At 45.1% G+C, this 15,106-nt stretch overlaps 2 protein-coding genes across 3 annotated transcripts; one reads left to right on the top strand and one right to left on the bottom strand.

The window, feature by feature from the left end:
• Positions 1–3,745: 3,745 nt before the first annotated feature.
• LOC144132252 (uncharacterized) lies at positions 3,746–6,758 on the top strand. 2 transcript variants are annotated; one of them, XM_077664509.1, is made up of 6 exons: positions 3,746–4,254; positions 4,321–4,464; positions 5,992–6,039; positions 6,110–6,154; positions 6,228–6,284; positions 6,370–6,758. In XM_077664509.1, exons 1-6 carry the CDS (start codon positions 4,053–4,055, stop codon positions 6,741–6,743), a joined length of 870 nt encoding a protein of 289 aa, XP_077520635.1. In that variant the 5' UTR covers positions 3,746–4,052; the 3' UTR covers positions 6,744–6,758. The 2 variants fall into 2 exon arrangements, with proteins under 2 accessions (XP_077520635.1, XP_077520634.1); XM_077664508.1 differs by having other exon boundaries at positions 3,746–4,464.
• A 76-nt stretch (positions 6,759–6,834) lies between these two features.
• Positions 6,835–14,434, bottom strand: LOC144132251 (uncharacterized). The gene is made up of 5 exons (XM_077664507.1): positions 14,014–14,434; positions 12,248–12,363; positions 11,978–12,183; positions 11,684–11,741; positions 6,835–10,724 (listed from the first exon to the last, which is right to left on the bottom strand). The coding sequence occupies exons 1-5, from the start codon at positions 14,358–14,360 to the stop codon at positions 9,967–9,969; spliced, it is 1,485 nt and encodes a 494-aa protein (XP_077520633.1). The 5' UTR covers positions 14,361–14,434; the 3' UTR covers positions 6,835–9,966.
• Positions 14,435–15,106: the final 672 nt, after the last annotated feature.

The following is a 15,106-nucleotide window of genomic DNA, read 5'->3' as shown; positions in this document are numbered from 1 at the left end:
GGCCCCTGAAAGGTAATTTTGTATTCAGTTTGTTATTTTATTACAGCCAAGGAAGTGTTGAAGTTTAAACATCAACTTTGGGTGTGATACACGATTGAACGCTTTCGAGAAATCTAAAAATAAGACTTGGTTGCGTTTGTCCAGTGCGGATGCGAGATCGTGGATCGTTTCCAGCAGTTGAGTTGTAGTTGATAGCCCTTTCCTAAAGCCGTGCTGGTTAGGACTCAGTAGATTATTTTCTTCAAGAAATTTTACGATTTGCTTAAGAATGATATGTTCAAATATCTTGGATGCAACACACGTGAGTGAAACAGGGCAATAGTTAGACACATTTGTAGTGTCTCCAGATTTATGAACAGGAACAACCTTAGCGATTTTCCAATCTTTCGGGACTTCTGCATTTTCTAGGAATTTTTTATAAACAAGGAGCAAATATTTCGATGCCCACTCTGCGTATCTTTTGAGGAATGTATTCGGAATATTATCTGGGCCAGTAGATTTCTTCTCGTCAAGAGTAAGTAAAAGAGCAAAAATTCCTGATTCGTTTTAGACGAGCTTTCGCCGAACGGTACCTCCTTGAATAACGTACAGTGACAAATTTCAAATAAACCCATGCCCCTCTTGTCTATTATTTCCACAAGAAACACAGCTCACTAGGTTCCTGCGTGATGCTCCTAGGTTCCTTCTCAGAAACCACACGAGCTATGAAGCCCCAATAAGCCTGATAGCTGCCATTTCCGGAGTCGGCAGGAAAAGCTCCGATGACATACACGTCTTGGAGTGCGTTTGTAGCCAGAGCCAGTATAGTTTCGTTTTCAGCAGCAATGGAGGTCCCAGCTTCAGTTAAATTGTCAGTGGCACGGGATGAGACAAAGGAAGGGGAGCTTCTGACGTTGCTGTTCTCTGAGGCTGCAACAATGCCTGTACGCAGCATTTTCTCCAACCCGCTCAAAACACTTCTCACATCTAACATGTCATTACATCCTGCTGAACGCCGCAGAGAGCCGAAGAGAGACTCAGTGGGGTCACTTGAAAATTTGCGCGTCAAGATGAACTTAAAGTTGCACTCATTTAGCAAGAATCGGATGCAGTGCACATTTGACAGTGTTGTGAACATGAGGACGTGGTAGGTCTCTTTAGTTAAAAATTTCTCTTGGGAGCTCACATTTTTCAGGCCTTCCATGTACTCAACGAATTCGTGCTTCAGCCAATGCAGCCTTCGATCACCAATGTCCGAAAATTCTTTTGTGTCCGGGTAGTTCTGATGAATGTGCTGGCTACGGTTACTGACGTCCATGGTTACAAACCACTTGTTCATCTTGCACATGAACTCAACTCTCGGGCCTACGTTTAAAAACTTAGCATCGCATGTGTGCCCAGCTTGTTCTTTCATAAAGCTCAAAGCAGCGGTCACAGGAGGTGAAAATAGCTCAATCGCTGGTTTTACTGCCATTTTCTCTATGGTGGATGGGTAGACGTGTTTTCTAGTGAGAAATTGCACTGGCTTCACGGTGGACCCCTTTTGCATGTTGTACAATTCTCTGACATAGAGTGATGAGATTTCTTTCTTTGCTCCCATTTCCTTCGACAGGAACTGCGAACATACGTTTTTGATTATGTGACTTTTGTCCAAAGCCAACATGAGGTGCCTAGACTGGTCGGCAGGATGTGGCACTCGTATTTGTGGCTGCCCTTGTGAAAGGAACTCCATTGCAGTCACATTGGCCTTGTGGTTGTCTGTGACGAGTCTGACCATTTTATATCCAATTTCTTCCGTCTCCTTTATCACATGCCTGATAGCTTCTGCCAGCACTTCACCTGTGCACCCCTTGGTGAAGAAATACCCCACTGTAATTTTGAACCTGGCGTGCAGCCCGCAGAGCAGGAAACACAACGAAGAATTGGCGAGTTCACCCCTTTCCTGCACTGGCAGGAGATGGCCAAAATCTGAGCTGATATCAATGTCTCCCAGAAAAACGTCCCTCTGCCTGTGATATTCCAGCTTGTGTTTGATGTGCATCTCGTCTATGACTAGGCTACACACCCTTGATTGTGAGGTGACTAAGCAATCTAGCTCTGTGCTCAACCTTCTCTTGACCAGGCTACTGAACCCAACTTCTTCTGAGCAGGTCCCCGTGTATTTGTTAAGTGTGGTTCTACTAGGCAGGACAAGGAGTTGTTCTGCTCTGAGATGCTCATAGGACCTGAGAGAAATTTTGCACAGAATGATGCAGTGTCGGACGGTGGTCTCACTCCACACTGTTTTTTTTTTGCCATATAGTTAACAACCTGATCTAGTAATAGCCTGGCTTTCTTGTCGTGTTCGGAGTCTGCCACAATCCGAAGGAGCGTTTTTACGTGGCATTTTTCCTTGAGGCGTTCCAGTTCCATTTTGTACGCGTCAACAGTGCATTTGAGCCTTTCATTTTGTGACTTCCATGTACATTCTTTATCGCGCCACTTCTTTCGGTCAAGGAAAGCCGCTGGTGTTTTTTGTTTGTTTGGGTGCCCGACGAGAGTAAGACAGACGCGGTCTGACGGACGGGAACAGGACTTACTGTGCCAGCTGCATCACTTGATTCGCAAGCCGCCTCTACGGCGGTCACGCCCGATGGTCCAGGTTCAGGACTATAGACGGTGCCCACAGGCGAGTCTTCGCGTTTTCGCTTTTTTATACTGCTGTCGTCGCGGGATTTCGCTGGTGCCAGCCTTAGATACGACGGGTACTGATTGAAGATGCTTGGCACGACGCCCTTTTTCAACATCGTCAACTTGGTGCCTTCCCGAAAGTCACTTGGCTGGAAATGCAAGCTACAAGCTACAGAATAATTTGATGTGGTGTTTTTCTTTCTAATTACCTTGAGCCATCTTTCCCGGAGTTCTAAGTCGGCAGGAATTTCATGGAGCGAAACGCCGGGCTTCTTGTTTCGCTGACTGGACGTGCAAAACAGAACGCAACAGCAACGCATTTTCGCTCGCTACTCCCTCCAGCAACTGCAGTCATCAACGCGTCACTTGTTAAACGGTAACACTGAACACACCACACAAATAATATAAGAAACAGCGCGCCAGAAGGCATACTTTTTGAAGCAACGGCAGTCGCAAGAAAATTCTGTGCTGCCTGCGTGTCGTCTGCTAGATGGATGGATGGGGATGAATAAGGCTGAACCCTTTAAATCGGGCGGTGGCTCCTAGCCATGACTTGTCAAATTTTACTCCTGTCTTGCTTTTAGCCACCAATCATATAACCTTCGCTTGGTTACTTCTACCCGCTTAAAATCAGCTGACCCGCTAGATGGATGGTTGGATGGATACGGCTGAACCATTTAAACCGGGCGGTGGCTCAAGCCACCTAGCCATGACATGAAATTTTACTCTTCTCTTTATTTTAGCCACCAATCAGATAACCTCCGCTTGGTTACTTCTACCCGCTTAAAATCTACTTTCCCTTCACTGTAGGTAAACCCCGATGCCTTGCAGCTGCTTTCCACTGTAGGGTGATGCCCTTTACAGGAAAGTATCAAGTGTTCAGGATGGATGGATACGGCTGAACCCTTTAAATCGGGCGGTGGCTCAAGCCAACTAGCCATGCCTTGTGAAATTTTACTCCTGTCTTGCTTTTAGCCAACAATCGTATAACCTTCGCTTGGTTACTTCTAACCTCTTAAAATCCACTTTCCCTTCACTATCCCTAAGCTTCAATGCCTTGAGTAAGTCAGCCCCGCTGCTTTCCACTGTAGGGTGAAGCCCTTTACAGAAAAGTATGAAGTGTTCAGCAGTTTCCTCCTCTCCGCACGCAATGCACAAAGTGTCTATCTCATGGTACCTGACTCTATATGTCTTAGTCCCCAAAACTCCAGTCCTGGCCTCAAACAACAAAGAGCTTCCCCTACAATCCGCCTTTTTCACGACGCGACTGCGCATGCGCGTATCCCCTGGCGGCGGTGTCGCGAAACATATTGGTAGTGTAAACAAACCGCTTCCTGCGCAGAGTCAGCGTTGGCGGGGTGCGTTGCTGCAGCTGTCGGGCGTTCAGCGCGACGCATTTGGCGATGCCTACGACATGTGTTGCATACGGCTGCAATGCCCAATATGAAAAGGGAAGCAAACTTGGATTTTTTCGCTTTCCGAACGCTTCCCGGGACCACAGACGACGCGAAGCGTGGATAAAAGCAGTTCGCCGGCTCGACGATCATGGCCGCCCTTGGGCACCGTCAAGCGGTTCAAGACTGTGTGGGAATCACTTTGAGACAGGTACGGACGAGGTACTGTGTTTAAATGCGTGTGCAGTCTATCACGAATTGTTTTGTTCATGGACAGGGAGGCCTCGGATGTCACCGCGGCACCCAGACTTCGTTCCATCGCTTTTTTCTTTCTCATGCAAGAATGCAAAACGGGCAAGTGCTGTGATCCGCTTTCAACGCGCGATGGAGCGGACAAAGAAAAAGAAGCTACGAGAGCAAGGTGCGTCCAACATATTTCAGCCACTTTGAGTGATCCGTTGCTGAATACCGTGGACTTTCAACACCTAAAGTACCCATGGAATATCCGGTGGTGTAAGTCAAGGCTTTGTGAAGTGTCCATGACGCTCCTGCGATGTAGAATCCCTCACTTAAACTTGTACTTATGCAGGTGCGGGTTCGCTGCGACAAACCTTTGTGTATCATGTGGGCAAGTTGAATCAATCGATCATTTTCTCCTCTCTTGCCGGCGGTTCGCGGTTCAGAGAAAGCAATATCTGGAGGTTCCTCTTTCGAGACTAGGACTGCCTCTGTCTCTTACAGTTCTTCTATCGTTCGGTGCGAGTGCCAAGGGATTCCCGTTAAGCAGTGTATGCGGCTACCTTCACGATTACATAAGTGCAACTAATCGATTATCCTGTTAGCTATACACAAAATTCTTTCGCATGTCCAAAAAAGGCTACATTGATTCTATTCCGGATGACTCATACCTCTTGAATTCATTTTATTTTTCCCAATTTTTTTTATCTTGATTCAGTCTTCTGACGTTTCCTTCCCCGCGCAAATGCTTCATTGGCATTCTACCCTATACCTTGGCCAATCCCCCCACGTGGGTATGTGCCATATTACTTGAGGAGAAGAAGAAGAAGAAGAAGGTGCGTTTCGTGTGTTCGCATCCATGAAGAGCTGTGCGTGGTATCACCAGGATGGCTTTATGTGCGCCTCTCGCCCTCGTCTTTATGGACGCGCATGCTTGTTTAACCTAGGTAGCGGTGTGCTGTGAGAAAATACAGTGAAATGATAGCAGAGCTTCTTTGTTGCGAGTACGCTTGTGCTTTTATAGCTCGTGTAGCTATTCGGCAGCGCTTGAGCACAACGATTGCTTGCGAAAACTGTTGCCGCTTGCATGAAAACTTCGCATCGCTAGCTGAGCCGGCCACAGCTCGGGCACGCCTGCACATATCGCAAGCATGACAGCCAATGCACCTATTCGTGCAGCCCGTTGTGCTTGCCTGTCCTTTTGTTTTCATGGCATGCGCACCCGTGCCTCAGCAGGCGCGGCGGCCACGCATTGAGCCGTGCCATCGATTAAGCGTTGAGCAGAATCGTTATGTTATAAACCTGTCCAGATATGACACGCATATCCGCGTAATGCAGTCGAGATAGTAATAAAAAAACTGTTAGGATAGTGCTGTTACCGTGGTCTCACTCAAAGCTTATTACTTCAGTTAAGTACTAAGATTGTCACATTAAAGCTGCCGTGAGCAGTTTACTACTGCGTAAACATGTCCCAAATATTGCATGACGCGTTGTGTGCCGACTGTCTTCCACGCTCAGTTGATTAGACTTGTGCATGGGTTTTGTGCTGTCGCATTCACTACTTGGTATCACAGCACTAGTGCCGCGGTAGGATGCATCTGCTGCATGGGTTTCTTGGTACACGCTTCTTCCGTGACATCTTTATTCTTTCGCTGTTGTGTCCCCTCATAGCACCTTCATTATTATCAATCCAGGCCTTCATTTTTTTTAGGTAGCATACCATCTGGCACTCTTGCTTCTGCAGTACAGGGCGGTGGAGGTAGGTTTAGTTGTATTAGCTTTGCAGCTGTGTTAAGCTCAGTATTGTTCATGACTTGTTATTTCTCCAGATGACGACATGGACATGGATGGTGACAGTGAAGGAGACTTGCATGGTTTGTGCTCTGTAACCAAAGTGACATTGCCTGGTTGGCAGCTTTATTAACACGTTGGGCTTTTCTTTTTTAGGTACTCAGAGCCAACAGTCTTCTGATTATGCGGCAGCTGGCGCTTCTTCAAACAGAAGTTAGTGGTTTCTAATTTGTAAAGGGTGCAGTGGTGTGCTTTGTGTAGTTCATATAAGCTGCATTTGGTAAACTATTGCTTGCAGGCCAAAATGAGTGTGATGCTGCGCATGGCCTGCTGCTTCTGCAGACGGCAGCAACAGAGACAAGCGACATCAATGACATACAGGCGTCAGAAGAAAGGTGCCCTCAAAGTAGCGCAACACTACTTCAAGAAAACCTAGCTCTTAAAAAGGAAGTACAAAAATGGAAAGTTAAATATAAAAAACTGGAAAGGCGGACACTCTCTGTTGACAACATTGACCCAACTTCATTCAAGTTCTATACTGGTCTTGCAAATAGAGGACTGTTTGATGCCTTGTACAATCATGTTCTGAATAATGCAAACATAATGCAGTACTGGGACTGTGCAGAAAAAAAAGGGAAGGAAATAGAAGTGAACATGGAGACAAACAGCTGACAAAAAAAGAGGAGCTTTTTATGGTGCTATACCGACTGCGCACGGGAACATGCACAAAAGAAATAGCCAGAAACTTTGGAGTTTCCGAGTCCACAGTGAGTAGGACATTTTGCACATGGGTGAACTTTCTAGACAAGGAACTGACCTCACTGAACAGCTTTCCCACACTGGAGCAGATAAAACAAAATATGCCAGAGGCATTCAGGCCGTTTCCCGAGACCAGGATTGTGCTGGATTGCACTGAAGTCAGAATTCAGAAGCCGTCTCGCCTCGGTGCCCAAAAGCAGACGTTTTCTTCTTACAAGCACTACAACACATTTAAGGCACTAATAGGAGTTACGCCAGACGGCTATGTATCCTTCATCCCTGACCTCTGGGGAGGTCACGTAAGCGACACAGAAATTGTTGTTACAAGCGGTTTGCTTGAACTCTTGCAGCCAGGAGATGGAGTGATGGCTGACAAGGGCTTTCGCTTAGAAAGCAGCCTTCCTGCAGGTGTAACACTTTACATGCCTCCCTTCAAAAGAGCACCTCAGTTTTCTGTTGAAGAGGTGAGAACAACAAGAAAGGTTGCGAGTGCCCGCATTCATGTAGAAAGAGTTATAAGGCGAATCAAGGAGTTTCATTTCTTTGATAAGCCCATCCCGATAAACATGCTGGACATAGCAAGTAGTCTGTTTAGGGTTTGTGCATTGCTGTGTAACTTCCAGCCGCCTATTATGGAAGTGCGCCAATAACTACTACTTCTTTCAAGTCACATTTGGCTCGTGGGCACCTCCACTATATACATAGGGCCCTTAAATCTATGGTAAAACCTACTTTGCATCTGAAAATGCCTTTTAGGGAATGCTAGTTTCCCAGTGCGCAAAGCTGAAGACAGCAGAAAATATTTGATATGTTAATATGCTTATTGTAAAGGAAAGTGTTAGTATGGTAGTTAAAAAATCTCTTGAGCACTTATTGTTTTTGACACAGATTAATTTGAGGATAAACTAAGCCAAGGTTTAATGTTCCAAAGCAACACATCGATGATGAGTGACACTGGTGGGGGTCCTTTAAGGAGGGCTGGCATTGCACGCACAGCATGAGTGTTTTAATACCTAGTGTCCATCGATATAGACCCGCCATTTTTTACAAATTAGCCCGAAAAGTGCTCTGCTTGCTATTCATCCTTTGCAGGTCTTTTGTGGTAAACACTTTGTGACATCTTGCCTTGTGCAGTGGCTGCATAACTGAGTGTTTTTTCACTTTTGTAATCTGTGAAATCCATGTAATGTGTTGGGAATCTGATTCTAAGAGGCCGGATTTGAAACAATGTGAGCTATTCAGCAATGTCTCAACCATGACACTGCTTGCTTTCTCTACAGAACTGCCCTGTTACTCTATGTTCCACAGCCATTTCTACCATTGTATTATACCATTTTTGCTGTATAATGCTCTACTACAATTGTTGTACCTAGTTGTTTTGAACAGGCTTTTTATTTTCTCCTTTTGCATGGTAGTAGCCACTCTCAAGAGTTCATCAAGCCTTCTGTTAATAATAGTAGACTATGAATTGCACTGTGTATTATTTTTTTCCTTGTCAAGTGCTTTCGCTCGTCCCTGCAATAGGAATATCCAGAACAGTGCACCTGACAAATGTTCCCTGTTAATATTGCTGTCATATGTTGTGCGAACTGTATTATGTGCTACACCTATAGATGTTGCGTATTATGCTGTCGTTCCTTGCGCATTTTCATTCTAACCTACAACGTAAGAGTATCTGTGATAATTTTGCACGTAATGAACATTCTCTGTTAATATTGCATATTGTGTGCGCATTGCAGTATGTGCTGCACCTGCATTGTGTTGTATATTACGGGGTGGAATCGAAAAGTTATGCTACTCGCATATAAAGAAAACAACAGGATTTTGAAAAGACATTTATTTCCCAACAGAATGTGCCCATACACTAATTCACTGTACCCATTTGCCTAAAGAAAGCTTGCAAAAAAAAACGTGTTGCTGCTCATCGACCCACCAAGGTTTGAAATGTGTTCAAGTCATCGAACCTTGTCTTCTGGAAGCAATTATTCAGGTTCGAAAATAAAAAAAAATGACTGGTGGCCAGATCGGGGCTGTAAGGTGGGTGGCCGGGCTCTTGGAAAGCACACTTTCACAGGAGGGCCCTTGAAATTCTAATGGCGATTCGCTGCCACCACTGAGTTGATCCCCATCAAGTTGAGCATTCATTTAAAAGTGCCGAGGGACACTGGACGATCTACCATTGGCTCCAAGGGCATTGAAGCTGCCCAGGTGATGGGTGTTGTTGCATTATATAAAGGACATTCACTGTCATATACTCATTGTTATACTGTTAATTTGTTTTGCAGAAAAGCTTTATCACATTCCACTATTCAAGTTCAGAATTGTGAGAGGGCGCCATGTTTAACTAACTGATGCAGACTAAGAGAGGATCCAGAAGGCTTGATACTGAAACCATGCTTTGCTAGAGAGATGACCGCAACAAAGGGCATTAAGAGATTACTGTCAGATGTTTCCTCATCTGTGCCTGTATGTTGCTATTGTGCACATTCACACCTGCGTCAAGCAGTAGTCATAACAGTGCCTCTGAGAGATGTCAAGTGCTTGTTTAATACAACAAAAGTGCGGAATGGTTCAGTCGCTTTAACCCTTTCACACGCTATGTACACAATTGTGTACAAACACAATTAGCAAGTTTTTCTGGCAGTGTGCTGCACCTAGCATTGATGTCCTCGTTTCGGGTGAATTGCGCTTCTTTCATGACTAAAATAAGGTGGTTTATTGTGCGAAAAAGAGAATGGAGTTAATAACATTTCGTGCAACAGTTAGGGGGTAACATGTCGCTCGCCATTTTTATGCATACTCATTATGCCCCGAGTAGAAGAATCAGTTTTTTTAGCACATTTTCAAATGTAATGTACATTTTTGAAGTAGAAATTGATTTCACGCTGCTTCAGGTGTTTTCCAGATAGGCCACGAAGTTTGGATGTCACGATTTCGGAATTATGACACTTCACACAAAATATTGCACGTCCCTATAAAAAAATTAACTGCTAAGATTTGGCACCGCAAAACCAACCAGCTGTCTTTCTTATCACCTCTAAATGCTATTTACGTGGAAAAATATGTTTTTGAGGGAAACAGAATGGCGTGTGAAAGGGTTATACTCCAATAAAGCAAGCAGTTAATCCATATTCAATTAAGTGCATTCACTTTGCAGTGCAGGGTACAGATACTCGATAAACAATTTTTGTGCTGCCTGAAGGAACTCATTAAATCCTGCGGCATCATATTTTATGGTTACTGTTGCTACTTCGTCTTTGTTGCAGTAGACAATGAAGTCGCACTCGGGAATATTCAGAATACCCATTGTGACGTTCATCTGAGTTTGGTATATCAGCTTTGGCTTCTTTTCATTCGAGTCTTTAAATGAATTTTTCAATTGCAATGGGCACTTCACTTCAAGTACTCGAACAGTACCCATACAACATTCACAGTTAAATGTGACTATACCATCAGGTGATGCCCCAACTATAGGCACTTCCCTGAATATGGTGAGTCCCACATCTGCAATAGATGCAGTATGGCCACTTTTCTCAAGGTTAGATATATAAAAAGCCTTGGCCTCTGCTTCTTTGCGAAGTCCCTCGTTCATGGCAGAGCTCTTGAATGTTGCTGACTGTAGGACTAGGTTGACAATCCCACGTAGGTTGTGAGGCCGTGGTTCCTTGTCCAAGCTTCGTGTACGCGTTAGGCATGCACGGGCTCTACTCGCAGTGACCATGCCTCGCCTGTAGACCATCCACTGTGATGAGAGGGACTGCAGTTTTGTTTTCTCCTCGATTTGAGAAATGTCCTCTCCTGTGTAGGCTTGCTTAATGTAAGCCAGAAATTCGGGCCCTGTAAGTTGGCAGTGCTCTTTAATTAGGTCCATGAGGGCTGGGACACCCTGGTGTGCTGCAGCAAAGAGAAACAAACAAGAGCTGATGCAAAATGTGCACTGTACAGCAACACAAAAATATGGATATTCTTTGCGTACACACTGCTGTTTTAAGCAGAGCTCATGTGCAGCCATTCTGAAATGTAAAGACCCTCAGGAGTTCTCTTTTAAGTCATGTAATCGGATGGTTAAAGCTTCGCAAGAACTCCAAAGTATTGGAGGTGCAAGGACACAAGTCTTCTCGGCTTCAAGAGATTTGGACCCTTCGCAATACACGACGAGCCATACAGAGTGGCTCACAAGCAATTCCCTAGGGCCGCTTCCTTCTGACAAAGGCTTCCCATATAGGCATTGCTAGCAAAATGATGCGTTACTACAGATAACGTTATCTGCTACTTGCTGCCCCAGTGGTTTTAAAATTTTGCATGAACAAGTAATGAGACTAACATCTGCAGCAGGCTATACACTTCAGTTGCTTACTCAATGCTATATGTGATACTGCAACCAGACCTTGCTCTCACTGAAAAGCAAAAGGCAGAAAAGTGCATGTCTGCCATGCTATCGATTCCTGGAATCTATACAGCTGCATTTACCATGTTCACCTTACTTTTGGGAGGTGGAGATCGAGGTAGTGCTGCATACAAAAAAAAATGTACGGAAAACTTCTCTCTCACATAGGTAATATATTGCAAGAAGTTTAATGGGCAGACAAAGGAAGGGAAACAAGGGGCTCTTCATGGTAGCTATATGAAAGAAGCCATCAGTCACTGAAGCAAAGGAGTGCGTACCAAAATTTTTCTATGTATATTAATTTCTGTTGTCATTAGATGTTATAATGAAGTGGCATATTTGTTTATAACTGTGCATAGAATAAAAGTCTCAACTTGTCTGGTTGTCACATTTTTGCTTCCATGGCGTGTAACCACGCGTGCCTGAATGCTGGGCTACCAGTCACCACATATGAATATAAACGTACCTGATGTGACCTCTGCTGTGGGCTGCTCGTTTTCATTTGCTTCGAGCGAAACTGAAGGCTGAAAACAAATATCACCATAAATAAGGAACCCTGCTTTCTTAAAAGAAAAAAAGCTAATAAGTCATGTAAATAATGGATGTTCCACTCTGCCAACCATGAAAATGATTTTCACTGCAGATTCAATCAACTACATCAGACTGTTAAAAGCTGGTCATGAAATAATTCACCACATGACACGTTGCAGCTTTAAGTGATGATCTGCACGAATATTTGCAAAACCATAGGAAAGAAAACCTGTTCGGTTGCTTCTTTGTTGTATCGGAGCCACAGTGCACGAGGAAAAGCATTTTGCAGCTTCCGTCTGAAGCAGCCAGCATCAGATGGCATTCCATTGGGGCAAGGGTCGTATGACCTCTTGCGCTTGAAGCCTTGCCTTCCATTAGGATCGGTTGTCTTGAAAGTGATGTCACTGAGGGGCTTGGCCACTTCCACCTTTTTGGCTACAAGAAAATGGCGTGATCAGCACGTTTTTGTTGCACTCTGGTGACTTCTATGACTGATTACCTGAAGACGGCACAATCCAAGCACAGGGCAAATCTGTACATGTCGGCTCTGGTTCAGCAGCAGCACCAACTACAGCCAGCAGCAAACCTACTACGTGCTGGCAAGTTCCGCTTAAGCTGCAAATACATTAAGGCAGCACATTAGTCTTGAAAATACTGCTTCAGCACAAATATAATTTATAGCCTACATCAAGCACTGTTTATGGATACCATTCCTGACCGCACAAGTATACTAATGCAACAACTTATACGTTTGGTTTATAAGGTGCAAGTGTAACTGTGAGGGCGTTAATATGCTGTTTGAGGTATCCACGAAACCGCAGACACTAGCATGAGTGACAGAAATTTCCTTTTAAGGTTGAACACTATAGTCGATGAATGTAACAAGATTCTGCAAACGTTTGGCCTTCGAGCATTTTTGCTCTGTAGTGAACTCCAAATGCCTCGGGACATGCTCAGATCTCTACCAGAAACCGTCTTTTGTTGCATGCATACAAACCACGCACTCAGTAAACATAACTAGCCACATAACTTATTTAGCCACAGCTATGAATCAAGCGAAAATGCAGTAGATGCAGCTGCCACTTGTGGCGGTCAGCGGGAGTGGCCTGTCAGCTACTGTAATGTCGGGAAGTTCACTTATGAACCCTTGTAGTAACCACAGCGTTTGGTTGGCATCGAGGTCAAAGCTCTTGAAAATGATGAGCACGTGGTGAACAGTACAGCTCCGGTGTACTGAACACTGGCATGAACTTGAAACCTTTGATATTTGAGCTGATGACCCAATTTTCCGCATTAACTGCTATCACCCTCTTTCCTTTCGTTTTAGTTCTCCCTCTGTCATCAATGAAGAAGACTTTTTCATAGTTTACTCTCGCCCCTTCTGGTTCCTCTTTCAGCGATGTGGCAAAAAAAAAAGTTTTTTCGTGGTTCATGCATCATCCATCGTGCCTATCGGTGTGTCATTCTGTTCTTTGTTTGTGCGCAATGCTTTCCTGCTGTGAAGACATCGCTTACCTACGCTCACTCGCCGTGGTGGCTTTGGCGTCCGGTCGCTGATCTCAAGATCGCGGTTTCGATGCAGACCACGACAGCCGCATTTCAGTGGAGGCGAAATACAAAAGCACTCGTGTGCTGTGTATGTCAGTGCACGTGAAGTAATTCCAGCTCGCATATATTAATACGGAGCCCTCCACTGCAGCGTCCCGCACAGCCCTTGTGTCAGACGTTTAAGTCCACGTATCAATATCGTGGCGTGCGCTCATCGCAGGCAACCGTTTTTGCAGAAATAAGCAAAGGTGCACTGCGGCGGTAGCCGAGCTGTATACTGCGCCTCACGCTTCCATTTCGTTACCAAAAATGGGTTTAGGTCTGTATCCCAGTAGGGCAAAAACTGCATGAATCGGGCATATTTAAGTTATCTCCAAAAGTTTTGCAGCGCGCACATCCGTACGGACGGGCGGACTGTTGAAAGGAAGAAAAATAGCGGACACTCGAGGGAAAAATGTGGCCATTTCATCAGTTCCTATATTAAAACACTGCAAACTGGAATCGCACAGCAGCAAGCACATACGGGGCTGCACATTCAGTATCGCGACGACTGTATGCAGATCGGCCTCCATGCAACTAGGCTCGGCACGATTTGATAAAGCTAAACAGCACTACCGCCAACAAATGCGAAATGATGCAAATAATGTAGATTGCAAATTAAGCAGAAGCAAATTCCTAGTCGGCAATGACCATACGATACCAGGAAAATTCACTTACCCGGCCGGACAATGGCAGTGAGCCTCGGTGATGTCCCCAGTCGTTTTCTCTGCTACGGCGTGCACGATGTAGTATCCACCTTTCATGGATGGCAGGCATATACAGCGAAAAACGCCAACCTCACTGACCGGGGATATTTCATTGAACATTATGTTCCGAATGTAGCCTTCATCTCTGAAGCGGCGGCCCTTGCTCAGCTGGCGATCGCATCGCATGCCGGATGATTGGAGATACTGAAGAATTTGCTCTTCAGTGGGCACAGCAGCCTGCCTCGGACTTCGCACCCAGCCATCAGTCAACCCTAGAAATCCTCCAGGTACCAGGTGCTGCCAAGGACACGCCATCATCGACTGATTCAAACAAAACGTGCTCCAGAGCGGCACTCAGTCCGGCAGGGATGGGCGCGCAGTACCCTACCAATGAGCTTTCAGCTTTCTACGCGAGGTGGCAGCACAGGAAAATGAAAAAGGCGGATTATCATAGATATTTTCTTTGACAATTTCCTGTTTAAAGGTCTGGTATGTTCCAGTGTCGATTTCGTCAGCATCCCTGTTTTCCACAGAGCTCTCTCTGTTTCTTTAACCTTTTTCTTAACCGATAATTGCTGATTTGCCCCCTTACTGCCGTCCAGATATTTGCTTGTCAATTTTCTAGTTCGCTTTCTCCATTTCGTGTCAACATTCTTTATATACAGGTATCTGAAAACTTTCCTAGCCCACTGCTTTTCCTCCATCTTTCTCAATCGTTCCTCAAATGCTATCTTATGCTAGCCTCTCTGCTCTCGAAAGACGTCCATCCCATATGCATTTTTGCATTTTGCATTGCATTTTGCATTTATTTCAGTCATGTACAATGGCTGTATTTGGTGTATTGCCGTGTGCTCCCAAAGCTAACCCCCCCCCCCCCCCCCCTACTCCCCGTTGTTTAATTTCTAGCCTTGCTTGAACATCTGGCCTCATACACAGGACCGCATTACCGAAGGTCAGGCTAGGGACCATCAACCCTTTCCAGATCCCTCTTACCACTTCATACCTATAGTCGTGTAGTCAAGAGTTCGACGGAAATCCGTCTGGTCAGGCATGGTGATGCAATG

This window comes from Amblyomma americanum, chromosome 5, assembly GCF_052857255.1.
Source record: "Amblyomma americanum isolate KBUSLIRL-KWMA chromosome 5, ASM5285725v1, whole genome shotgun sequence".
NCBI classification, from domain to species: Eukaryota; Metazoa; Arthropoda; class Arachnida; order Ixodida; family Ixodidae; genus Amblyomma; species Amblyomma americanum.
Note: the sequence above shows the minus strand (reverse complement) of the source record. Positions and strands in the feature narration are given on the sequence as shown.